This window comes from Coregonus lavaretus (assembly GCF_964263955.1).
Source record: "Coregonus lavaretus genome assembly, chromosome: 31".
NCBI lineage: Eukaryota > Metazoa > Chordata > Actinopteri > Salmoniformes > Salmonidae > Coregonus > Coregonus lavaretus.
In genome coordinates, this window is record NC_140018.1 from 7,763,792 (window position 1) to 7,791,747 (window position 27,956).

Here is a 27,956-nt window from a genome sequence, read left to right on the forward strand (position 1 = left end):
TTGATGATTAGTTGGCAAGTTGAATCAGGTGTGCTAACTGTGGAATAGATCAAATACCGAGGAGAGGTTTGGAACAGCTGGGGGTCCCCGAGGAGAGGTTTGGAACAGCTGGGGGTCCCCGAGGAGAGGTTTGGAACAGCTGGGGGTCCCCGAGGAGAGGTTTGGAACAGCTGGGGGTCCCCGAGGAGAGGTTTGGAACAGCTGGGGGTCCCCGAGGAGAGGTTTGGAACAGCTGGGGGTCCCCGAGGAGAGGTTTGGAACAGCTGGGGGTCCCCGAGGAGAGGTTTGGAACAGCTGGGGGTCCCCGAGGAGAGGTTTGGAACAGCTGGGGGTCCCCGAGGAGAGGTTTGAGAACCACTGGGTTAGACTACAACTGGGAGGGAATCAATGATTTATATCAGAGATGGGCAACTCAAATTCTCTGGGGCTTGATTGGTGTCACACATTTTCTCCAGCCTTATAGCTAACACGCCTGATTAAACTTAGTAAGTTCTAAACTGAAGACCATGATTAGTTGATTATTGGAGTCCAGTGTGTTACTGGGGTAAAAGTGTGTCACCAATCAGGCCCAGAGGACTAGTTTCCCATCACTGATTTATATATACACATCATTGAAGGGAATAGATTCCAAACACATTTTCTCTCAAGAATGCTTTTCATGAATTTCAAGCACTGCAATTACAACATTTACAATATTTTTTATATACTTCCAATAATACGTGTTGTGTAGATACTACTCTGACGTGGAATGGATTTTGTGATCCTCCTGCTTCACAGCTGATCCATGTTTTGGTTTGTCCCAAACAGACCAATGGGGTTGGGACATATTCAATATCGCACTTTGTAATACTTATTGTTCAACAATTTAAACCGTGAAAGAAGTAAATATTTTTTTTATATATTACTTGTGTTTAAAACGCATTAATCTAAATGGTTGCTTGTGTGTCTGCGAGCATACATTCGTTATCTCACCCACGTTCCCCCCTCTTATTTCCGACCATACTGCGCTCTCCTCCCAGCTGGTTCCTATATAGCTAGTTCACTGACCTGCTTACGCAGGAATCTCAAACACTGGGAATTGTGTTATATGAACGCCATTTTGATTCTATTGATAGGTCACAGTGCACGTTTTATTCTAAATGTGAGCCATAATGAGGGTCAGGTACCCGTAGTTTCCTGATCAGCTTACTTTGTACAGGTCAGCCGCTGTATAATACGTATCGTCTTTGAGACCAGACTGCCCCCACAGGCAAGATAAATAGGGTGGTCCCACGAAGAGGAACGCAGCACACCGTGTACTATAGTGGAATGATAACGAGGTAGCTGCTTATATGCTGTTTCGAATACGTGTGCTAATATTGAGATTGTAGGAAATATTTATTGTAATGGTGTTTGTTTTGTATCGTTCATGTTACAGGTTGGACAAAGCACTGACACCCCCTCTGGCTGTTAGTAGTCGCCGAGCTCCAGCTGATTGCGTTGAGTCCCTTGTGGACACTTGAATGATCAATTAATCCAAACTGAGCAGTTTATGACTATTCGGATCGCTGTGGCCGCTCGTGTCGGCAAAGCCATCCACCTTTTTTGACCGAGGACTATTTATAGAAGCGGATATCTTCTACTTTGAGTTGGCTGAAGATCCTTTACAAAGACAAGGCCCCTGTCTCCTCCCCAGCCTCGCTTACCATCATTTTATTGAAGACATGGGGGATACTGGTAGTGAGCGCAGCAAACCTTTACCAACTCGGTGTCCCTGTGGATTTTGGGGGTAAGATGTCGCACATCATGTATGATTTGTTGTGGAGATGGGTTAATGTAGGGATGGTAATTAATGTCGCCTAGGCTAAATCTATTGTTCTGTTGAGCAGACCGGGTGGGGGTTGGGGATATGTTGATGGCTGCGCTAGCTACACAAAACGGATTCATATCTGAATGTTTTTATATGTATATCACACCTCTGTCCGTGAGTGTCGTTATATCAAAGCGTCAAATCATGCTCTGGAGATTTCACAACTGTGGTTCTGAATTCTTTTAAGTTTTCTGGTTAGAATCTGATGTAGTCTAGGCTATTATTCGCTCTAGTTCGGCTAGCTATGTCTCCTTAAATGGAAATGTAGCCAGTCATATAGCTATGATATCTTAACTGAAGATGAAACGTTGGCACTTTATCCAATGTTCTCCAGACTGTCATTATAGTGTAACAACAATCGAGTTACAGCACGTTCCTCCCTCACATTCCAGTCTCCTTTGTGAAATAGAGGGACCGAGCAAAGATTAAAGCCTGTACTAGGAATAAAGCATGGTTGATTTGTTTGAACTGGACAGTTAATCCTGTATGGGGGGCTCTGATATATTGATCCCTGGAGGATTTTATTACCAAAACCATGCCCATCTTTTTCGTGCCATGTCATCAACTAGACACACTGAGGATCTTTAGGCTGTGTTGTATGTGAGTTAACCTAACGTAGTTGGTGTGAGAGAAACGCCTGAGTTCGGTTTTCAGCGGAAAAGGAAGCTAGGTTGAAAATGGCTGTATCCCTGAAAACCGGAACATCCGGCTGTTGGCAACTCTGCTTAGGCTACATGTGAGCAAACTGAATTACTCACACCTGTCAACGTCAGGTGACGCAATCGGCAGCTTGTTTACTGCTCCTGCAGTCAACACCTGGTTTGAGGTGTCTGAAGCTTGTCAGTTTTCCCCTCTGAAGGCCTCACAGCCCTCAGGCTTTCTTTCCTTGTAGCTGTGTGTGTGTGTGTGTGTGTGTGTGTGTGTGTGTGTTAAACATATCTCTTTTAGAGTATGCCTGATTACAGCCAGAGCCATGAACAAACATCCTGTTCAGTTTGAGCATTGCTCTTGATTAGGGCTGTCATGGCAGGCTGTCTCATTCAACATTGGGGGGGGGGGTCGTCTATCTCAACACTGCAGGATATAGGCTTAGCATTTAGAAGTTAGCTAATTTCAAGAAATTCGGGACGAATTTGCAGCGCCGTCCTGTTTTTAGGTCAGTTCTTACCTGATGCGTATAATTGTGACAGACCCATATATTTCTATGGACATTGTCCATTGGACAGACTATTTTAGATTTATATTCTGTTTTGATGAACATGTTAGCTCAGAGGAAGCCCTTAGGGAGATGGGAATGAAGGAAGACGAGGCATTAGGTTATAACGTGTAAGCTGAAAGTGGGTAGGCAGACAAGTCTTCAATGTAGTGAAGGGATTCAACGATTAAGCTAGCATGGGGCTGGTCAGAACTCACTTCTATGATGGAGGCTTTTCTAGATATAGGCCTAGTCACTGTACTGCTGAATGATGTGATGTACGTGGGGAAATTGCAGTTAAGGTCATGGTAGGACGAGTCCTAAATGTATCCCAGGTCAATTGGAACACTGCATTGGTCACGTTCCCTCCAGAGGGCACAATGGTCTGAATACCTTAGTCCCAGCCTCTCCTGTATTGACAGGGATCACAGAGCTCTGAACAGAAACGTCCCAGCATTGTGCCCTCCTATTAAAGTGAGTGTCAAAGAGACGTCCAGAATGAGAACAACCATTAGCCTACCTCTGTAAACGTGATGTCATTGAGGGAGGGATTCAAAGGAAAGCCTGAGAAAATGCTCCATGTTTAGTGGGATATGTTGTTGTTTCTGTTGAGTTGAACAGGTTTTTGATTCTATATGGAAGGGCTTGATTTGTTTGCATGTGTGTCATGGAGTTTAGTCTGCCATGTGTTGAGTTGGCCTATTCCACATGATTAGGATTGTGAGAGGATAGATTCTCTGTTTGGTTTTCTATTTAGGCCTATAGTTTGTCTAGGCTATTTCTGAATGCAACATCTTGTAATGTATGCAGTATTTCAAAAATGTGATTGATCCACAACATTGTTGGGCCTATCCATGTTGAGTTGATTAGCCTACTTCAGTCAGTAATGAACCCTCACTGGCGGTTGGTCAGTTGTCCTAAAAGGCAAAGCCCCTGTCAGAATGGCCACTTTGCACATCTGCTTAGCCTGGACTGATTAGCTTGTTAACCAGTGAGGGGCGAGATCAAAGGGATGTAGGTCTACCTGTTACTCATTTGTTGCAGTAAAAAAGATTGACTTTATTACTACCTTGTGCTCCTTCCCTTTTTCAATGGTTTGCGACGCCCTTTACATTCCCCTCCCCCATAGCCTTTGTTTGTTTCCCCCTTCTCTTCTTCCCTGCCCTGACTTCCTGTCATCTGTCACCCCTTGCCATCAGCTTGTTTTCACTCACTCTCTGTAGCTATGGCAACCTCATCGGTCCATCACTGTCTGGGTACAAAAAAATGGGTCACGTTTGAGTGTCCTGAGAGAGAATGGGGGGGGGGGGGGGGGGGTAGTAAAATGTATTTTTTATTTGTTATTTTGCTACAAAGAGGATGCAGATTGCATTGACGTTGTTTAGTGGGCTTGGTACCATTTTCCATTCTGACTGATTTTTATTTTTTATCTCTCCCCACTCTCCCCAGGTCCAGTAAAACCATGAACCTCTGCTCAAAATGTTTTGCTGGTAAGCCTTTCCATATGTGTGGACAATGGGTTTCTGTTATGTGGCAGAGCTCTGTGTGTACCTGAGACATCAGGAGGGGGTGTGCTGTCTGGTGCAGATGGCTGCCTCGTGATGTCTCTGCTTTACGGAAACGCTGTTTTTGTTACACTTTTGATTAGCCAACATAATTGGTATGTTAGATATATTTTGTAGAAGTAAAGTATTTTCCCTTATTGTATAAAATCCCTGTGAAATATTCCAAAGGCATGCAGTAAAAAAATACTAGGCTATTTTTAGGATCCAGAAAGGGCCAAAAACCTATTTCCAGATGGACTTTCTTACTGGCATAATGGCTATCTCTCAAGAATGAGTAAGATGGATGTCAGGGAAAATATTCACTGATAGCATGCATTGCTGTATGTCAGGGTGTTGGCTCTCAAGCCTGCTGTGGTAAAAGATTGCAGCTCTAAAATGGAGATTGTGACTGAAGTTTTGCGACTGGCTTCTGTAGTCCTTTTTGGGAGGCATGGAAGAGAAAAAGTATGCTGGAACTCTGGCAGTGTCCATGGAAACCAGTGAGCCCAGCAAAGACGGGACCTAAGGGGGCAGCATTGCTTAGAATAGATTGGATACACAAGAGCACAGTGACAGCAGAAATGAGTTCTATGGAGGATTAAGATATGGCCCAGCTGCTTTTTGAGGTTGTGCTGCCCTCATGGGGTAGGGAGTTGATGGATAGACTCTCTGGCAGCCTAAAATAGGGTCACGCTGAAGGGTCATTCTGAGGTATTGACCTCCTCTCAAGCCAGACCATCTGAGTTTATGATTGGTGTCTTGGGGGGAATGGTGCATGCCCCCACGTGTTTGTGTGCATTGAAGCAGCTGGCATGTCAAGAGCCAATGTATGTGGCGCATGGGGCACTAAAAAGCATTATATTTAATCTGTCTTTCAGATATCGAGAAGAAGCAGACAGACGAGGACTGTGCCCCAAAACCCAGCCCGAGCACTGGGAGTAGCCAATCGGCTGTCTTCAGTAGCGAGATGAGCAGCAGCAGTAGCCAATCCTTATTGTCGTCACCACCCACTAGCTCCGAGCAGCCATCGGCATCACCCGAAGACCCTGTCCCCATGTTATCCACTACACAGGAGGGTAAGATGAAGGGTCCACAACTTCGAGTTTTGAGATGTTGCACTTTCTGAAACCTTTGAATGAATTACCATAGCGGAGTTCATTTTCAGTCATTCAATCAGACCTGGGTTCAAATACTATTTAAGGTATTTCAATTACTTTCACATAGATTTTGAAGAAAGTATGTATTAGGAAACAATTGTATATTTAAATACTCACATTTAAAATACCCCTAGGACCAAACTGACCTAGGTTCAAATGAATTTAGAAACAATTATTTGAAAATAGTATTTATGAAATTATTTAAATACTTTCAAATAATTGCAATGAAGTAGTTGATTCATCCAAATTATTAGAAAATACACAAGTATTACAAATACTAGTGTCTGGAACTCTATTGGAGCAATATAACGTCATTCTTCCACAAGAAATTCAATAATTTGGTGTTTTGTTGATGGTGGTGGAAAACGCTGTCTCAGACGCTGCTCCAGAATCTCCCATAATTGTTCAATTGGGTTGAGACTCACACACACACACACACACACACACACACACACACACACACACACACACACACACACACATTCAAACCCCCTCTTTCAAAGTCACTGAGATCTCTTCTAGCCATGCTAGCCAAAATAATGGTCAACTGACCATTTTTATACATGACCCTAAGCATGATACCACCCTGCATCCCGCTGCTGGCTTGCCTCTGAAGCTAAGCAGGGTTGGTCCCTGGCTAGAAGACCAGATGCTGCTGGAAGTGGTGCTGGAGGGCCAGTTGGAGGCACTCTTTCCTCTTGTAAAAACATGTATATAAATCAAATCCCATTGCCCCAGGGCAGTGATTGGGGACATTACCCTGTGTAGGGTGCTGTCTTTCGGATGTTAAGCAGGTGTCTTGACTCTCTGTGGTCACTAAAGATCCCATGGCACTTATCATAAGAGTGTTAATCCCGGGGTGCTGGCTAAATTCCCAATCTGGACCTCATACCATCATGGCCACCTAATCATCCCCAGCTTCCAATTGGCTCATTCATCCCCCTCTCCCCTGGAACTATTCCCCAGGTCGTTGCTGTAAATGAAAATGTGTTCTCAGTCAACTTACCTGGTAAAATAAGGCTAAAATGGAAAAACAATTATGGGATGCTAATTGCTTAATTAACTCAGGAACCGCACCTGCTCTCAATGTACACTTAGTGTACAAAACATTAGGAACACCTTCCTAATATTGAGTTGCACCCCGTTTTTGCCCTCAGAACAGCCTCAATTAGTCGGGAATGAACTACAAGGTGTCGAACGCGTTCCACAGGGATGCTGGCCCATGTTGACTCCAATGCTTCCCACAGTTAAATTCGCTGGATGTCCTTTGGGTGGTGGACCATTCTTGATACACACAGGAAACTGTTGAGGGTGGAAAAACCCAGCAGCGTTGCAGTTCTTGACATAAACTGGTGCACCTGGCACCTACCATACCCCATTCAAAGGCACTTAAATATTTTCACCCTCTGAATGGCACACATACATAATCCATGTCTCAATTGTCTCTGCTTAAAAATCTTTCTTTAACCGGTCTTCTCCCCTTCAGCTACACTGATTGACGTAGACTTAACAGGTGACATCAATAAGGGATCATAGCGTTCACATGGTCTGTCATGGAAAGAGCAGGTGTTCTTAATGTTTTGTACACTCATTGTATATACTGTATGTGTTTCATGATCTGACATGGTGACAGCCTGCTTCTATTTCTGCGTCTGGAGGAGTGGTGCTGTGTGTCTCACTCTGCTGGCAATGCATGTACTCAGCCTGGCCCAGTTAGGAAGCATAGTGGGGCGACATGGTTGCACTGACAATCTGTTAAGGCCTGCTTGCTTCTCCCAGGATTTCACTTAAGGTCTCTAGTTTTAAACCAAAAGCAGTATTTTTTTATTTTTATATATATATATATATATATTTTTTTAACCTTCATGTTAAGAATGTAAGGCTATGTTGACATAAATAGAGACTTGGCATGTCAGGATTTTTATATGGATTTGAAATGACTTGAGCTTATCTGGTTGCATAACATTGTCTTTAAATTCTTCAAGATTTTTTGTTCTCCAAAGCTGTATCTAATTCCCTGCTTCTTGGTCTAGGTAACACCCATCTGGGCTCTTGATCAATGAGGAATGTTTCTTGTCTCACTTGATTTTTCTTCTCCACAGGAGTATTGTCATGTACAGAAACCGCCCAAGGCACCCTCTGTACGCCCACAAAACGGCCTTGCGAATCAGGTACAGCCTTGCTCCTGCTCCCTGTGTGTGTTTGTGCGATACTGTACGTCCCACGTTGGACTCTGTGACTCTGTAACCTTCTGTTCTTTCCGCTTCAGGGCCGGAGAGCGAGGCGTCACCGGAGAAACGGGCACGGGGGGACTCTGAGGGGGAGGCGGCTAGCGAGGAGGCTAGCCGAGGGCCCAAGCAGAGAAACCGCCGGCGCTGCTATCGCTGCCAAACCAAACTGGAGCTGGTGCAGCAGGAACTGGGCTCCTGTCGCTGCGGTCAGTACTACATGGGAACAACACACACACATCTGCCCTTGGTTTCCATGTCTCCTCACTGTGACTTCACTCATTTTAACATTATTTTCTTCTTCCATCTTTCTCTCTTTCTGCCTCATTCTTCCTCTCCTCTTTGTCTCCTAGGCTACGTGTTCTGCATGCTCCACCGTCTACCTGAGCAGCACGACTGCCTGTTCGACCACCTGGGGCGCGGGCGCGAGGAGGCCGTCCTCAAGATGGTGAAGCTGGACCGCAAGGTGGGCCGCTCGTGCCAGCGCATTGGAGAAGAGTGCTCCTGAGTTGCCCCCGTTGACCGCCGGTCTCCACACGAGGCACTTCAAGAGAGGGGGAAGGGAGCGAGGGAGGGGGGGAGAAGAGGGAGAGAGCATGGTTGTAATAGACCCACCATTCTGGATCTGACCATTGTTGATCCACTCCTGTTAGTCTTGACAGTTTGGACTGACTTGGACACTGTCACCATGGAAACCTCTGGAGCCACGCTCAGTCACTATCGCATGTTCATTTTCACAGCCTTAACTCGCCCGAACTTCAGATTCAACAAGGACCCTGTAAAGAAGGATCGGTCAGGTATTATTATTTAAATTTTTTAGCACACCATAGCGCAACAATACTCCTCTTTTCCCTCTGCTTCACTGATCACGAGACTGTCTGCAACAGTACTTTCTATATGAAACTGACCAATCTCTCATTACCGGCTCCTTGGTCGTCTTTGTCAGCAGGTTTTCACTATGTCAATGGTCACTGAGGAACGGAATATAGCCCTGTCTGTCCCTAGACAACTCCACAGGTTGTAGGAGGGTGGGATATTGACCTTTAACCCCCCACACCTTTTCTCCTTTCCTTGCCCAATGGCTCCTGCATGGCATTGGATTGAATTGGCATGTATGTGTTGCGTAAGGACGTCGTCCCACTGGTCCTGGGTCAGTTGTGTGGCCGTGTTTGTTCCTATGAGACTGCCAGACTGGTTTGACCACTAACCTTTGTACTGCAACCAGCCTCCTCATCCTCCTCTGCTCCTCTCAGTTGGATCAGAGTATGAACAAATGGACTAGAGACACACACAAGCAGAACCTCTCTGAAGCAGAAGCTCTTCTCTGCCTGCTGCCCTTTGAATGAGTGATGCTGTTCATGCTCTTTCTGTTTTGTAATACCCCCTGCACTGTCCTTTACTCCCTCTTCTATACATACAACATCCCTGACTCCTTGGACTGTCAAACCATGGCTCTGTTCATATGGCCATACTAGAATACCACTTAGAATGCATGCCTGATACATTGGTTCATTCTAAGTAGTATACTGCTAGTCTGTTCCATATCATTCTCCTCCTCCTACCCTAGTCATGCTACTTTACTGTGCTGGTCCCAATGCTCATCTCATTCTTCACTCACTCACTCCCCCTCTTCTCTGCTTCCTTCGACTCTCACTGGCCCCCTTCTGGTTCGAGGAAAGATTGAAGGATAGAGGGAGTGATGTGTAGAATGGTAAAAAAAAAAAAAAAAGAGCAGACTGTGGCTGGTTTTTGATATTTTTGCGACCTGTTCTCTCGAGTGCTAATGGAAGAAATTAATATCTTTCTGCATCTTAAAATAAATTGTATTTAACCATATGGTTTTGATTTACTTACACACTAGCATAGAGCTGCATATTTAGTTAAATGTATTACAAAAAAAAAAGTTATCCTTTTATTGTGTTTTGCCTTTTTGCTGAGGATGATTAAACTGGATTAGAGGAATGGGTAGTCTGTGTGGTCTTTAACATTGAATTATGATGGGAAAATAAGGGGAAACATTTGCATTCATTTCTACAGAAACTTTTAAGCAGTCCATCAAAACAAGTGACAACGGAAAGTGCAAACCTGATTCCATGGTGAATTTGGCAAATGTCCGTAATGAAAAATAAAAAGCTCTAAAATTGAGAAATTGTATGTCTTTTTACATATGCAACTTGTCTGAAAAAAGTAGACCACCTACTTCTGACTGACCAATGAATATCATACGATTTTAATCTGTTCACGTGTCTGTGCCTGTACACTTATGCTTTGTTGAGATGACAACTTAATCTAGCCCTTGTTTTGAGGATTGCCCAATACCTTACCCCATATTAATGTTATCTTGATCAGAGAAGTGGGGCAACGCAGAAGGTAAAGTTGATTTCATGATGAATGGCTTTATAACAATCCATCAGCCGCAGAGGCCTGGCAAAGGAAAAAAAGTCGCCTTTACTCAACCCTAGCTTTGATTTCTGAGTGATGAACAAGACTTGGAAGGATAGTGTTGCAAGACTATTCAACCTGAAAAGAAATACAGAACTTAAAACAGAAATGTTAATGCCAGTAAATTGTATTTTGAACATATTTACACTGGTCGTTGTCTTTCAATAACTGTTACAAAATTGTCAGCATTTGAGGTTGATCATAGGTTCTGTAGTTGATTGACACATTCACATACTATAGGTGTTATTAGAAGCTCCAGTGGGAAATGTCACTTGAATGACTCTCCAAATCAGAATTACACCACTGACCTTGTTAACCAAATCTGTTTTTGACAATTACAACCTTAAGGTTAATGTAGCTAGTCTGACATATTTGCTGAAACTACATCTCAAGTACTCAACACAAGTTGGCCAATTTCCCCAAACCCGATCTTGCTAAATGAAACACAGCAATCAAAATCATGTACTCCCTGCTCAAAATGAAACACTGCATACAAATGAGATACACATCAACTGAATCTAACTTGGTGACAACCGAGATCACATTGTGACATATTCAAAACACTATCAGAACCTATTTCAGTGTAAAGACTAAGATCGTTATACTGTATATTGTTTGCGTGTACTCAAACAAGGGAACACAATTGGAAAAACTAATTTTTGCAACATGGCTCAATGCATGGCTAACAGCATACTGTAAGCACACATACAGTAAATATTTTGCATATGCAAAGGAAGAAAAATAGCCTATTTGTACTACTGTATGTTAGATCAACTGTAAGGAATAGATAAACTGTCAAAATACAGTAAAAATCATAAGTCAAGAAACACATACTCCATTGCGAAAACAAAATCAGTAAATTCTGTTTTGGTCCGGCCACAGATTTTCATCAACATCACAGGCGATATTCTCCTTGGCAAGACAGCAGGGGAAGTATCTTCTGACATGATGCATCAACTCCTGACAGGAACCTGCTGGAATGTCACCACAGGCCTCCTCCATTGCCTGGAGAAGGGCCATACGTTCATGGGGTTTGCGATCATACACCTTCCACCGCCATGCTGAAAACAACTCCTCAATGGGGTTGAGAAATGGGGAATATCAAATCAAATGTTATTGGCCACATGCACCGAATACAACAGGTGCAGACATTACAGTGAAATGCTTACTTACAGCCCTTAACCAACAGTGCATTTATTTTTAATAAAAATAAAAAAGTAGAATAAAACAAAAAAGAGTTGAGAAAAAAAGCGCAGAAGTAAAATTAAATAACAGTAGGGAGGCTATATATACAGGGGGGTACCGGTGCGGGGTCAATGTGCGGGGGCACCAGGTAGTTGAAGTAATATGTACATGTGGGTAGAGTTAAAGTGACTATGCATAAATAATTAACAGAGTAGCAGCAGCGTAAAAAGATGGGGTGGGGGGGCAGTGCAAATAGTCCGGGTAGCCATGATTAGCTGTTCAGGAGTCTTATGGCTTGGGGGTAGAAGCTGTTGAGAAGTCTTTTGGACCTAGGTGGGAGATAGATAATTGTTAACCTGGAATGGTCATGGAACCAGTTGCGGGCCTGAGCAGCCCGATGGAAACTCACGTTGTCCCAAATTAGAACATACATTTGCTGCTCAGAATCATCTGGCCCTCTCTGCTCTGGCTGAAAAAGATTGTCATGTGATGTGTTCAGGAAATGAAGGAGATGGGCAGTGTTGTATGGTCCAAGGTTGGCGTGGCGGTGGAGGACCCCATTGTGGCTCATAGTTGCACATATGGTGACATTTCCCCCGCGCTGGCCAGGTACCTCAATGATGACCAATGATGTTCCTTCCTCTCCTCGTCTTTGCTCAATTGAATCCAGCCTCATCTATGAATAGGAGTTCCTGGGGGATGGGACTTGCATCCAACTCCATGATTCTCTGAAATGACAGTAAATACTGTAATTGCGGTATAGTAAAGTTCCTGGCAACATCAATGAGTCTAATGTTTCAAGAGTGTAACACTAGTACATTGCTTACTTGTATTTGTACTGTTTACCCTTCACTCTTTGGGAATTCCTTTCAAATGGGACTCTGTAGATTTGCTTCATCTGGAGATGGTGTTTCTTAAGGATGCGGGCTATGGTTGATAAGCTCACCGATGTTATGGGTTTTCAATAATCTGTTGTTGGATTTCCCAGTCTTATGGCATTATTTTGAACTACAATTTGCACAACGACAGCCTCCTGTTCATCTGTAAATAGACACGTTCTACCACCACGTGGTGGTCGTCTTTCAGTTCTACAAAAACAAAAAAATAGCATACAGTACAGTAAACACTACAGTAATACAGTATACAAGATAAACATGTTACAAAGTAGTAGCTCCTAATTTCATACATCCAGTAATACATGAAACATTGACTTTGCTTCACCTTACAGTATGTATTGGAATCTACAGTCTTTACTGTGCTTTATGTAGTAGTAAAAGTAGTAGATAGGTCCATCGTCTGCAGTACATACCTATTCTCCCTTTGGAACGTCCGGATGATGGACGCTACGGTGAAGCGGCTCAGATTGGGCTGCACTCTCTGCCCAGCCTCTCTCAAGGTCAAAAAATGGTTGACCACATGGTCCACCACAGTCGCCTGAATTCCATCAGGTACTTGGTCCTCCTCCACGTTTCCTCCTGTTCTCCAAACACAGGAGTACTCACCAGTGGCCTTTTTATCCATACCAAAGGTCTGGTTGCAAAGTGAACATTTACGCAATTAGTGTTTGCAAATGTGAAGAGTGAAAGTGATCAATTGGTAATTGAGCTTAGCTTGTTGAACAGTGTTGCTTTTCATATGCGCACAAAATATTTTGTTTTTTGCCAAATGTTTGTTATAGAATTGCAATCTGAGTGTAAAGCAAAATGTGCCAGTAGTATTGCCGATTTGGTGTCTGGTTCTGCTAAATGAGTTACAGGTTTGGGTCATTGTGCCTCATGGGCTAGTTTTAGTGAGGAAACTATTGGGAAAAACTGTAATATGGAGTTGGTCCCCCCTTTGCTGCTATAACAGCCTCCACTCTTCTGGGACGGCATTCCACTAGGTGTTGGAACATTGCTGCTGGGACTTGCATCCATTCAGCCCCAAGAGCATTAGTGAGGTCGGGCACTGATGTTGGGCGATTAGGCCTGGTTCGCAGTCGGCGTTCCAATTCATCCCAAAGGTGTTCGATGGGGTTGAGGTCAGGGCTCTGTGCAGGCCAGTCAAGTTCTTCCACACCGATCTCGAAAAACCATTTCTGTATGGACACGTACAGTGATGGGACGAGGCTAGAGAAATGATAACATGGTGTCATGTGTGTTTCCTTTAAGGACATGGTGTCATTCGCAGGACACTGACTACAACCTACACATTGCGAGCTTACAGAACAGGGCTGCTGAGCAAAAATGGAGGAAAACTACATTTCTGGAGGACCTATCATCCTTTTACTCCTCTCTACCTTCTCCTCCTCTGTATCCGCTGCTAAAGTCACTTTCTACCACTCTAAATGTCAAGCTTCTGCCCCTAACCCTAGGAAACTATTTTCCCCCCTTCTCCTCCCTCCTTAATCCTCCACCCCCTCCGTGGACGACTTTGTCAACCACTTTGAAAAAAAGGTTGACGACATCCGCTACTCATTCACTCAGCCTATTGAGTCTACTGGTCTCACTCACACAGAACTACCCTACGCCTTGACCTCTTTCTCCCCTCTCTCTCCAGATGACATCCTGCGACTAGTTTGTCTGGCCGCCCGACAACCTGCCCACTCCACCCCATCCCCTCCTCCATCTCTGGAGACCTTCTTCACTTCCCTCATCCCTGACCACTGGCTGCGTCCCCTCTGACTTCAAAATGGCCAGAGTTTCTCCCCTCCTCAAGAAACCAACACTCGACTCATCTGATGTCAAAAACTATAGACCTGTATCCCTTCTTTCTTTTCTTTCCAAAACACTTGAACGTGCTGTCTCTGATCAACTTTCGCGTTATCGCTCTCAGAAAGATCTTCTTGACCCTAACCAGTCAGGCTTCAAGACGGGTCACTCAACCAAGACTGCTCTTCTCTGTGTCACGGAGGCTCTCCACAATGCCATAGCTGACTCTCTCTCCTCTGTTCTCACCGTGAACCATCAGATCCTCCTCTCCACCCTCTCAGGGCTGGGAGTCTCAGGCTCTGCACACTCTCGGATTGCATCCTACCTGGCAGGCCGCTCCTACCAGTTGACGTGGAGAGGATCTGTGTCTGCACCACATACTCTCACTACTTGTGTCCCCCAGGGCTCGGTTCTAGGCCCTCTCCTCTTCTCTCTATACACCAAGTCACTCAGCTCAGTCATATCTTCACATGGTCTCTCATATCATTGCTATGCGGATGACACAACTACTTTTCTCCTTCCCCCCTTCTGACACCCAGGTGGCGACGCGCATCTCTGCATGCCTGGCAGATATCTCAACTTGGATGTCGGCCCACCACCTCAACCTCGACAAGATGGAACTGCTCTTCCTCCCGGGAAGGCCTGCCCGCTCAAAGACATCTCCATCATGGTTGACAACACCACAGTGTCACCCTCCCAGAGGGCAAAGAACCTTGGCGTGACCCTGGACAACACCCTGTCGTTCTCTGCAAACATCCTGCAGGTTTATGCTCTACAACATCCGTAGAGTACGACCCTACCTCACACAGGAAGCGGCGCTGGTCCTAAATCAGGCACTTGTCCTCTCCCGCCTGGTCTACTGCAACTCGCTGTTGGCTGGGCTCCCTTCTTGTGCCATCAAACCCCTGCAAACTTATCCAGAATGCTGCATTCCGCCTGGTTTTAACCTTCCCAAGTTCTCTCATGTCACCCCGCTCCACGCACACTCCACTGGCTTCCAGTCGAAGCTTGCATCCACTACAAGACCATGGTGCTTGCCTACGGAACAGCAAGAGGAACTGCCCCTCCCTACCTTCAGGCTATGCTCAAACCCTACACCCCAACCGAGCACTCCATTCTGCCACCTCAGGTCTCTTGGCCCTCCCACCCCTACGGGAGGGCAGCTCCCACTCAGCCCAGTCCAACCTCTTCTCTGTCCTGGCACCCCAATAGTGGAACCAGCTTCCCCTGAAGCTAGGAGAGCAGAGTCCCTGCCCATCTTCCGAAAACATCGGAAATCTTCAAACAGTTTCTTAAATAATCCTCCTCCTCACCTTGACCCCCACACCCCAGAACAATTACAAAAAATAACTAAACCAACACTTGCACTTGACCCCCCCCCCAGCTCTGACTCTGATGATAGCTACGCTATTGAGGAAAAATGCCTGTGATATGTGGTTGTCCCACCTAGCTATCTTAAGATGAATGCACTAACTGTAAGTTTCTCTGGATAAAATAGTTAAAATGAATAAAATGAAGAAGAAAAAAGGGAAATATACAAAAATATACAATTCGGAAAAGTATTCAGACCCCTTGACCTTTTCCACATTTTGTTACGTCACAGCCTTATTCTAAAATTGATTAAATTGTTTTTTCCCTCATCAGTATGCACACACAATACCCCATAATGACAAAGCAAAAACAGGTTTTTAGAAATGTTTGCAAATGTATTAGAAATAAACTGAGATATTACATTTACATAAGTATTCAGACCCTTTACTCAGTACTTTGTTGAAGCACCTTTGGCAGCCATTACAGCCTCAAGTCTTCTTGGGTATGACGCTACCAGCTTGGCACAACTGTATTTGGGGAGTTTCTCCCATTATTCTCTGCAGATCCTCTCAAGCCCTGTCAGGTTGGATGGGGAGCGTCGCTGCACAGCTATTTTCAGGTCTCTCCAGATATGTTCCATCGGGTTCAAGTCCAGGCTCTGGCTGGGCCACTCAAGGACATTCAGAGACTTGTCCCAAAGCCACTCCTGCGTTGTCTTGGCTGAGTGCTTAGGGTCGTTGTCCTGTTGGAAGGTGAACCTTCGCCCCAGTCTGAGGTCCTGAGCGCTCTGGAGTAGGTTTTCATCAAGGATCTCTCTGTACTTTGCTCTGTTCATCTTTCCCTCGACCCCGACCAGTCTCCCAGTCCCTGCCACTGAAGAAACATCCCCACAGCATGATGCTGCCACCACCATGCTTCACCGTAGGGATGGTGCCAGGTTTCCTCCAGACGTGATGCTTGGCATTCAGGCCACTCAATCTTGGTTTCATCAGACCAGAGAATCTTGTTTCTCATGGTCTAAGTCCTTTGGGTGCCTTTTGGCAAATTTCAAGCAGGCTGTCATGTGCCTTTTACTGAGGAGTGGTTTCCGTCTGGCCACTCTACCATAAAGGCCTGATTGGTTGAGTGCTGCAGAGATGGTTGTCCTTCTGGAAGTTTCTCCCATCTCCACAGAGGAACTCTGGAGCTCTGTCAGAGTAACCATCGGGTTCTTGGTCACCTCCCTGACCAAGGCCCTTCTCCCCCGATTGCTCAGTTTGGCCCGGCAGCCAGCTCGAGGAAGAGTCTTGGTGGTTCCAAACAATTTCCATTTAAGAATGATGGAGGCCACTATGTTCTTGGGGACGTTCAATGCTGCAGACATTTTTTGGTACCCTTCCCCAGATCTGTGCCTCGACACAATCCTGTCTCTGAGCTCTATGGACAATTCCTTCGACCTGATTGCTTGGTTTTTGCTCTGACATGCACTGTCAACTGTGGGACCTTATATAGACAGGTGTGTGCCTTTCCAAATCATGTCCAATCAATTGAATTTACCACAGGTGGACTCCAAGTTGTAGAAACATTTCAAGGATGATCAATGGAAACAGGATGCACCTGAGCTCAATTTCGAGTCTCATAGCAAAGGGTCTGAATACTTACTTAAATAAGGTATGTTTTTTTATTTGTTATAAATGTGCAAACATTTCTAAAAACTTGTTTTCGCTTTGTCATTATGGGGTATTGTGTGAGGATTGATGAGGGAAAAAATTTATTTAATCCATTTTAGAATAAGGCTGTAATGTAACAAAATGTAGAAAAGGGGAAGGGGTCTGAATACTTTCCAAATGCACTGTAGGTGGACACCCCTTTAAATTAGTGGATTCGGCTATTTCAGCCACACCCGTTGCTGACAGGTGTATAAAATCGAGCACACCGCCATGCAATCTCCATAGACAAACATTGGCAGTAGAACAGCCTTACTGAAGAGCTCAGTGACTTTCAATGTGGCACCGTCATAGGATGCCACCTTTCCAACAAGTCAGTTCGTAAAATTTCTGCCCTGCTAGAGCTGTAAGTGCTGTTATTGTGAAGTGGAAACATCTAGGGGCAACAACGGCTCAGCCGCGAAGTGGTAGGCCAAACAAGCTCACAGAATGGGGCCGCCGAGTGCTGAAGCACAGAGCGTAAAACTGCGTTTGGAAGCAACATCAGCACAATAACTGTTCATTAAATGGGTTTCCATGGCCGAGCAGCCGCACACAAGCCTAAGATCACCATGCGCAATGCCCAGCGTCAGCTGGAGTGGTGTAAAGCTTGCCGCCATTGGACTGTGGAAATGCGTTCTCTGGAGTGATGAATCACACTTCACCATCTGGCAGTCCGACGGACGAATCTGGGTTTGGCGGATGCCAGGAGAACGCTACCTGCCCCAATGCATAGTGCCAACTGTAAAGTTTGGTGGAGGAGGAATAATGGTATGGGGCTGTTTTTCATCGTTCGGGCTAGGACCCTTAGTTCCAGTGAAGGGAAATCTTAACGCTACAGCATACATTGACATTCTAGACGATTCTGTGCTTCCAAATTTGTGGCAACAGTTTGGGGAAGGCCCTTTCCTGTTTCAGCATGACAATGCCCCGTGCACAAAGTGAGGTCCATACAGACTGGCCTGCACAGAGCCCTGACCTGAACCCCATCGAACACCTTTGGGATTAATTGGAATGCCGACTGCGAGCCAGACCTAATAGCCTGACCTCACGAATGCTCTTATAATAATATAATAAATAATAATATGCCATTTAGCAGACGCTTTTATCCAAAGCGACTTACGTATGGGTGGTCCCGGGGATCGAACCCACTACCCTGGTGTTACAAGCGCCATGCTCTACCAATTGAGCTACAGAGGACCACAGGACTCTTGTGGCTGAATGGAAGCAAGTCCCTGCAGCAATGTTCCAACATCAACTTCACTGGCCTGAACCCCATCGAACACCTTTGGGATGAATTGGAAAGCCGACTGTGAGCCAGGCCTAATCGCCCAACATCAGTGCCTGACCTCACTAATGCTCTTGTGGCTGAATGGAAGCAAGTCCCCGCAGCATTGTTTCAACATCTAGTGGAAAGCCTTCCCAGAAGAGTGAAGGCTGTTATAGCAGCAAAAGGGGGACCAACTCCATATTAATGCCCATGATTTTGGAATGAGATATTCGACGAGCGGGTGTCCACATATTTTTGTTCATGTAGTGTACCTAGTAGGAGTAGTAACCCGGCTCACTATAGTGAAGCGGAAGGCTTGGCCCGTGGCGCCGGTGAAGCGTGTGGAGATGAGCTCCGAGCGGTTGGTCAGGATGGTGTCACAGTTGGCGCAGGAGAAGATGTGGTCCGGAAAGATCTGTCCCATAGTGCTGTTGTCAGCAGAGACCAACCTTCAGGAAGGGGAAAAATATATATATACACTGCAAAAAATAAATAAAGGGAACACTTAAACAACACAATGTAACTCCAAGTCAATCACACTTCTGTGAAATCAAACTGTCCACTTAGGAAGCAACACTGATTGACAATAAATGTCACATGCTGTTGTGCAAATGGAATAGACAACAGGTGGAAATTATAGGCAATTAGCAAGACACCCCCAATAAAGGACTGGTTTTGCAGGTGGTGACCACAGACCACTTCTCAGTTCCTATGCTTCCTGGTTGATGTTTTGGTCACTTTTGAATGCTGGCGGTGCTTTCACTCTAGTGGTAGCATGAGACGGAGTCTACAACCCACACAAGTAGCTCAGGTAGTGCAGCTCATCCAGGATGGCACATCAATGCGAGCTGTGGCAAGAAGGTTTGCTGTGTCTGTCAGCGTAGTGTCCAGAGCATGGAGGCGCTACCAGGAGACAGGCCAGTACATCAGGAGACGTGGAGGAGGCCGTAGGAGGGCAACAACCCAGCAGCAGGACTGCTACCTCCGCCTTTGTGCAAGGAGGAGCAGGAGGAGCACTGCCAGAGCCCTGCAAAATGACCTCCAGCAGGCCACAAATGTGCATGTGTCTGCTCAAACGGTCAGAAACAGACTCCATGAGGGTGGTATGAGGGCCCGACGTCCACAGGTGGGGGTTGTGCTTACAGCCCAACACCGTGCAGGACGTTTGGCATTTGCCAGAGAACACCAAGATTGGCAAATTCGCCACTGGCGCCCTGTGCTCTTCACAGATGAAAGCAGGTTCACACTGAGCACGTGACAGACGTGACAGAGTCTGGAGACGCCGTGGAGAACGTTCTGCTGCCTGCAACATCCTCCAGCATGACCGGTTTGGCGGTGGGTCAGTCATGGTGTGGGGTGGAATTTCTTTGGGGGGCCGCACAGCCCTCCATGTGCTCGCCAGAGGTAGCCTGACTGCCATTAGGTACCGAGATGAGATCCTCAGACCCCTTGTGAGACCATATGCTGGTGCGGTTGGCCCTGGGTTCCTCCTAATGCAAGACAATGCTAGACCTCATGTGGCTGGAGTGTGTCAGCAGTTCCTGCAAGAGGAAGGCATTGATGCTATGGACTGGCCCGCCCGTTCCCCAGACCTGAATCCAATTGAGCACATCTGGGACATCATGTCTCGCTCCATCCACCAACACCACGTTGCACCACAGACTGTCCAGGAGTTGGCGGATGCTTTAGTCCAGGTCTGGGAGGAGATCCCTCAGGAGACCATCCGCCACCTCATCAGGAGCATGCCCAGGCGTTTTAGGGAGGTCATACAGGCACGTGGAGGCCACACACACTACTGAGCCTCATTTTGACTTGTTTTAAGGACATTACATCAAAGTTGGATCAGCCTGTACTGTGGTTTTCCACTTTCATTTTGAGGGTGACTCCAAATCCAGACCTCCATGGGTTGATACATTTGATTTCCATTGATAATTTTTGTGTGATTTTGTTGTCAGCACATTCAACTATGTAAAGAAAAAAGTATTTAATGAGATTATTTCATTCATTCAGATCTAGGATGTGTTATTTTAGTGTTCCCTTTATTTTTTTGAGCAGTGTATATTAAAAAAGGAAGGGAAAGTCCTGTAAGACACTCATCCACACACAGCAGCTGAACAGAGAGAGGAGAGCAGTGAGGTGTGGGTGGCTCATAGAAAGTGAAACGGGGCGTGTATTCACTACGCCGACTCTGTTGCAAATTGTTTATTAAATGGAAGCAAACAAAACAGGGAGGGACCTACCCGAATTTGTCCAATAGAAAATCGATTTGCTACAGTTTGGACTAATGATTACACGCCTGAGAAAGACTCACAGAGATGCATTCATACTGCCCAGTTAGTGATTTCTTTGTTTGTTTACAAATGTTATAGTGTGAGCCTATTGAGATCAACATGGCTGCCACTCGTTTAGGTCAACACATCATAGTAATGGATGACAAACATAGTTAGAATTAACAAGTGTCTCTTCTGCTCGGTTTCATAGTGAACGTTGTCTTCATTGGCTGACGTAGACAACTCCTTGGGGGTATTCATGCTTGATCTGAGGTAGCGGGCCGGAGGCTCCGTACAAAGGGTGTGACGCAATTGAGGAGTCTCCGGAGGCCAAAAACAAGTGCTGTACCGCAACGCCGTGTGCCTCACAAATTTTGTAACAATGCGGAGGTATCTAATCAAAATCATCCTGCTCATTGGCCAATTCATTTAGAAGACCAACCTTACAACTTTCAGGCTATCCTAACTTCAAATTCTTAAAAAACTTGTATCAACTAAATTCAGCAAAAAAAGAAACGTCCCTTTTTCAGGACCCTGTCTTTCAAAGATAATTCGTAAAAATCCAAATAACTTCACAGATCTTCATTGTAAAGGGTTTAAACACTGTTTCCCATGCTTGTTCAATGAACCATAAACAATTAATGAACATGCACCTGTTGAACGGTCGTTAAGACACTAACAGCTTACAGACTGTAGGCAATTAAGGTCACAGTTATGAAAACTTAGGACACTAAAGAGGCCTTTCTACTGTCTCTGAAAAACACCAAAAGAAAGATGCCCAGGGTCCCTGCTCATCTGCGTGAACGTGCCTTAGGCATGCTGCAAGGAGGCATGAGGACTGCAGATGTGGCCAGGGCAATAAATTGCAATGTCCGTACTGTGAGACGCCCAAGACAGCGCTACAGGGAGACAGGTCGGACAGCTGATCGTCCTCGCAGTGGCATACCACGTGTAACAACACCTGCACAGGATCGGTACATCCGAACATCACCTGCGGGACAGGTACAGGATGGCAACAACAACTGCCGAGTTACACCAGGAACGCACAATCCCTCCATCAGTGCTCAGACTGTCCACAATAGGCTGAGAGAGGCTCACCTGAGGGCTTGTAGGCCTGTTGTAAGGCAGGTCCTCACCAGACATCACCAGCAACAACATCGCCTATGGGCACAAACCCACCGTTGCTGGACCAGACAGGACTGGCAAAAAGTGCTCTTCACTGACGAGTCGCGGTTTTGTCTCACCAGGGGTGATGGTCAGATTCGTGTTTATCGTTGAAGGAATGAGCATTACACCGAGGCCTGTACTCTGGTGTGGGATCGATTTGGAGGTGGAGGGTCCGTCACGGTCTGGGGCGGTGTGTCACAGCATCATCGAACTGAGCTTGTTGTCATTGTAGGCAATCTCAACGCTGTGCGTTACAGGGAAGATATCCTCCTCCCTCATGTGGTACCCTTCCTGCAGGCTCATCCTGATATGACCCTCCAGCATGACAATGCCACCAGCCATACGGCTCGTTCTGTGCGGGATTTCCTGCAAGACAGGAATGTCAGTGTTCTGCCATGGCCAGCGAAGAGCCCGGATCTCAATCCCATTGAGCACGTCTGGGAGCTGTTGGATCTGAGGGTGAGGGCTAGGGCCATTCCCCCCCAGAAATGTCCGGGAACTTGCAGGTGCCTTGGTGGAAGAGTGGGGTAACATCTCACAGCAAGAACTGGCAAATCTGGTGCAGTCCATGAGGAGATGCACTGCAGTACTTAATGCAGCTGGTGTCCACACCAGACACATTATTCAATTTCTGTTAGTCACGTCTGTGGAACTTGTTCAGTTTATGTCTCAGTTGTTGAATATTATGTTCATACAAATATTTACACGTTAAGTTTGCTGAAAATAAACGCAGTTGACAGTGAGAGGACGTTTCTTTTTTTGCTGAGTTTATATCTACATAAATAGGCATAAATTAGCATAAAATATCCCAGCAACAGTAACTCCAACCATTCAAACTATAGACACCAAACCAACTTTCACATATTCATGCTATCCTACGATTCCTACCCAATCAATCAATGAACCAACCAAATATTTCCATCAACCTACTTTTTCAACTATAAACAGTCAATACCACTACCAGAGGTGGGTAAAGTACTGAAAAGCTGTACTTAAGTAAAAGTACTGTTACTTACATTGTAATTTACCCAAGTAAAAGTGGCCCTCTTAAGAAACTACCAGTGGTGGAAAAAGTACCCAATTTTCATACTTGAGTAAAAGTAAAGATACCTTAATAGAAAATGACCCAAGTGAAAGTCAACCAGTAAAATACTACTTGAGTAAAAGTACAGTGGGGAAAAAAAGTATTTAGTCAGCCACCAATTGTGCAAGTTCTCCCACTTAAAAAGATGAGAGAGGCCTGTAATTTTCATCATAGGTACACGTCAACTATGACAGACAAATGGAGATTTTTTTTCTCCAGAAAATCACATTGTAGGATTTTTAATGAATTTATTTGCAAATTATGGTGGAAAATAAGTATTTGGTCACCTACAAACAAGCAAGATTTCTGGCTCTCACAGACCTGTAACTTCTTCTTTAAGAGGCTCCTCTGTCCTCCACTCGTTACCTGTATTAATGGCACCTGTTTGAACTTGTTATCAGTATAAAAGACACCTGTCCACAACCTCAAACAGTCACACTCCAAACTCCACTATGGCCATGACCAAAGAGCTGTCAAAGGACACCAGAAACAAAATTGTAGACCTGCACCAGGCTGGGAAGACTGAATCTGCAATAGGTAAGCAGCTTGGTTTGAAGAAATCAACTGTGGGAGCAATTATTAGGAAATGGAAGACATACAAGACCACTGATAATCTCCCTCGATCTGGGGCTCCACGCAAGATCTCACCCCGTGGGGTCAAAATAATCACAAGAACGGTGAGCAAAAATCCCAGAACCACACGGGGGGACCTAGTGAATGACCTGCAGAGAGCTGGGACCAAAGTAACAAAGCCTACCATCAGTAACACACTACGCCGCCAGGGACTCAAATCCTGCAGTACAAAACGTGTCCCCCTGCTTAAGCCAGTACATGTCCAGGCCCGTCTGAAGTTTGCTAGAGTGCATTTGGATGATCCAGAAGAGGATTGGGAGAATGTCATATGGTCAGATGAAACCAAAATAGAACTTTTTGGTAAAAACTCAACTCGTCGTGTTTGGAGGACAAAGAATGCTCAGTTGCATCCAAAGAACACCATACCTACTGTGAAGCATGGGGGTGGAAACATCATGCTTTGGGGCTGTTTTTCTGCAAAGGGACCAGGATGACTGATCCGTGTAAAGGAAAGAATGAATGGGGCCATGTATCGTGAGATTTTGAGTGAAAATCTCCTTCCATCAGCAAGGGCATTGAAGATGAAACGTGGCTGGGTCTTTCAGCATGACAATGATCCCAAACACACCGCCCGGGCAACGAAGGAGTGGCTTCGTAAGAAGCATTTCAAGGTCCTGGAGTGGCCTAGCCAGTCTCCAGATCTCAACCCCATAGAAAATCTTTGGAGGAAGTTGAAAGTCCGTGTTGCCCAGCGACAGCCCCAAAACATCACTGCTCTAGAGGAGATCTGCATGGAGGAATGGGCCAAAATACCAGCAACAGTGTGTGAAAACCTTGTGAAGACTTACAGAAAACGTTTGACCTGTGTCATTGCCAACAAAGGGTATATAACAAAGTATTGAAAAACGTTTGTTATTGACCAAATACTTATTTTCCACCATAATTTGCAAATAAATTAATAAAAAATCCTACAATGTGATTTTCTGGATTTTTTTTCTCATATTGTCTGTCATAGTTGACGTGTACCTACGATGAAAATTACAGCCCTCTCTCATCTTTTTAAGTGGGAGAACTTGCACAATTGGTGGCTGACTAAATACTTTTGGGTGTCAGGGAAAATGTATGGAGTAAAAAGTACATATTCTTTAAGAATGTAGTGAAGTATAGATACTCCAAAAAAACTACTTAAGTACTTTACACCACTGGAAACTACTAACGTAAGAGTAAAAAAAGTATCCAGTCAGAAAAGTACTTAAGTACTAGTTGCAAATTTTGTTTGGTAATGTTTTACATCATATAGTAAATTGTGAGTATGACAGCAAACAAAAAGAACAACTTACTGCAATTGAATAGACATTCATTTATTTATTATTTAAGCCCACCAGCACCATCTAGGTAGGCTGTACCGTTTCAATTATGGTCTTATTCAAAGTTGACTTCATATATATCAATGTGCTCAATTTCATAAAACGGTAAATAGTGCTCGAGACATTGGAATAATTTCACAATTTCAATAGCATTAATGAAAATTACATTCACAATATAATTTAAATGACATGTGATGGTGAATGCGAACTAAGAAGATTTACACCAAGTGTGGTTTCATTTTGTATTAAGAATGAAATATAAAGTAGGATCAGGTAAACAACAATCAACATTTCACTAGCAATCATACTGTATCAATTGCCATAGTCAACTCAATCATATTTTTTCTGCCAAGGTACGATTTACCCTCCATTCACCTTCTCTTTCGAACTGCTTCTTTCCACTTTGAAGGGTATTTTCTTTTTTTGGTTCATTCTCCTCCCCTCAGTTGTGTCGCTACACACTGTAAATTAAAAACAAATATATATATATATAGTAGCTATACGGCACAAAAAGTTTACTGGGATGTTTCACTATATGTGCTTATAGGCTTTGTCATAAAAACAGAATGACATTTACACACACACAGCAATGGAGTGGGAGGATCATGCGCTGGGCTGACCTGTTCATCTAGCTAGTTAGTTAGATAGCTAGTTAGCTACATGGTTAACACTGCAGCTAGCTTAGTTAGTTTATCTAATGGCAACCTAATGTGATAGCTAGCTAGTTAGCTATTGCCACACACATCTGATTAATCTGTTCACTCTTTATGCCAATGTCAAGGTGGCTAATTAACTAAGCCAACAAGCAGAGGGAGGTCATATGGGGCGCTAAAAACAGGAGATTAAACATTGTCAGATTCTGGGTTAGCCAAAGCAAACTAGCTAGTTAGCTTCCTAGCCATCTCATTTGCACTCACCCTCAAAACACAATTTCAACAGCAGAATAATATCTGATAAATAATTCTTACTCTATAAATATATAATATTACAAAGGCAGAAAGTATTTAAAGTGCAACGTATCTCTGACCACGTTCGGCTAAGAACCCTTTGAAGAAAAAAATGTCCTTAGGAGTGCATGAAGAGGTGAGCTTCACTTCTACTGCCATGGCGGAGATACCGGGTTTGACGACAACGTTGAGAGCCAATGGACTTGAGTTTTGATGACACGCTATTTTAAATACATTTCATTGGTCAAGGGGTCGTGAAATGTTCATACAGACATAAAGGGGAACCAATAGTATCGATTAATGTATTTAAAAAAAAAAAAAAATAGATAATCACAACCTTTGGAGTGAGGAGGTTTTCATCTGATGATATAATAATGTAACGACCCGGTATTGTGTTCTGTGTTCGTGGGTGTGTTATTGTTGTCATGGGTGCTAGCAGGGGTTAAAAATGCGAGGGCAGACGGAAAGGTGGGGGGTATGATGGGTAATCCCGCGGGGTTTTGAAATGCATAAATAGGGGTTACTGTCTCATCCCTCTCTTTTCTATTCGGGACCCTGATCTGCCCTTAACTTTACATTGTATATTTGTGTACATTCGGAATTTAGTGGCGTGGGCTGTGGCCTGAACAATAGCCCATTTTAGGAATAAACCTGTGTTCTGCCCTGCACACCTGGTGTCCGTCTCTTTTTCCTTTATGACCCAGCCCGGGTCATTACAATAATATAAATCTATGCAATTTAAGTAACGGAGTAAAAAGTAAGTTACTTCCTCCAGAAATTACTTGAGTAAAAGTACAACCCACAGAGAGTAACTAGAAAAGTACTAGTTCCTCCAAAAATGTATCTAAGGACATGTAACTTGTATCGCGTTACTACCCACCTCTGACCATTACTACCACTACTATAACTTATTTCACAACTAAAAATACTTTAAAGACAAGTTAGGAAGCACACCACATTTTCTTCAGAAAATGTATTTCTCTAGTTGAAAAACTAGCAGTCCTTGGTGTAACAGTTGGTATAATGGGACAATTCTGAGTACAACGCATTTCTCGCCCCTGGACTGTGGTACGTTTTCCGAGTCATATCTCGCGCCGGCTTGCAGTGTCTTAATCTAAACAGGAAACCCGTTCGACTCCAGTGCAAGCGCATGGTATGAATCTATTGTGGCTATAACGTGTGATAGCTAACCTTATAATACAAAGCCATCATGTATATTGTTGTCGAAGACACATCGCATACCCAACAATTTCTCACCTTGAATCTGTGATTTTCAGAGTCCTGTGTCGACACGAATGTTAATAACCTGTTTTGTTTTATTTCCCCCTTCTTTTTGTCCTTCTTCTTATCGTCGACACTATAGATATCGCGTCAGCTTTGTTGTTCTCTTACAGCTGTTCCGCAGACTGTATCAACATCCGGTACATGTGGCCCCGCCCCCTGCTGGGTAGGGGAGTTGTTAGAGAGACCCAAAGAGCGCAGCAGAGACCAAACTGGCCAATCAATAGAACTCTGTGGGGCCAATGTGTTTGAAATTACACTCACAGTAAAACCAGAGACAGTAGAGGAAGCTGATGAAACTACACTTTTACTTTTCAGAAATATTAAATAAATATTTTTGGGGAAGTAGATGAAATGATGGAGCTCAGCTCAGGCTTCATTGTACATTGTGATGTGGATGTGTAGGATATCAGCTGAAATGAGAAACTCCTGGATCAGAACCCAGGTAGGTTGTCTAGCAACATAGCCTATTGACGGTCAGGTAGCAAAGTTTGCATCAAAATACTTCCTGTGCTCAAACAATGCAGGGCAATAACTGGACATACACACCATGACAAGAACACAGCAGTAAGATCACAGAGAAGATCACAAAGAGATTAATCTCACTCCCAGACACTTCCGCCCAATGAATGTCTGTTGGATCAACTCGTCAAATGTGACCTTTGCTAACCCAAGTACGGGAAATTGTTGGGCACAAGGTTACAAAGAGAG

At 44.6% G+C, this 27,956-nt stretch overlaps 1 protein-coding gene and 1 long non-coding RNA gene across 3 annotated transcripts; one reads left to right on the plus strand and one right to left on the minus strand.

Moving 5' to 3' along the window:
* The first annotated feature begins 1,057 nt into the window (after window positions 1-1,057).
* On the plus strand, window positions 1,058-11,294 carry LOC311106960 (AN1-type zinc finger protein 3 homolog). Of its 2 annotated transcripts, XM_084149374.1 has the most exons (7): window positions 1,058-1,319; window positions 1,418-1,768; window positions 4,494-4,534; window positions 5,467-5,664; window positions 7,848-7,916; window positions 8,015-8,182; window positions 8,327-11,294. In XM_084149374.1, exons 2-7 carry the CDS (start codon window positions 1,704-1,706, stop codon window positions 8,479-8,481), a joined length of 696 nt encoding a protein of 231 aa, XP_084005500.1. In that variant the 5' UTR covers window positions 1,058-1,319; window positions 1,418-1,703; the 3' UTR covers window positions 8,482-11,294. The 2 variants fall into 2 exon arrangements, with proteins under 2 accessions (XP_084005500.1, XP_084005501.1); XM_084149375.1 differs by lacking the exon at window positions 1,418-1,768.
* Window positions 11,295-24,990: 13,696 nt separating this feature from the next.
* On the minus strand, window positions 24,991-27,377 carry LOC311106966. The gene is made up of 2 exons (XR_014610369.1): window positions 27,222-27,377; window positions 24,991-25,478 (listed from the first exon to the last, which is right to left on the minus strand). It is a non-coding gene; the product is annotated as an uncharacterized lncRNA (long non-coding RNA).
* Window positions 27,378-27,956: the final 579 nt, after the last annotated feature.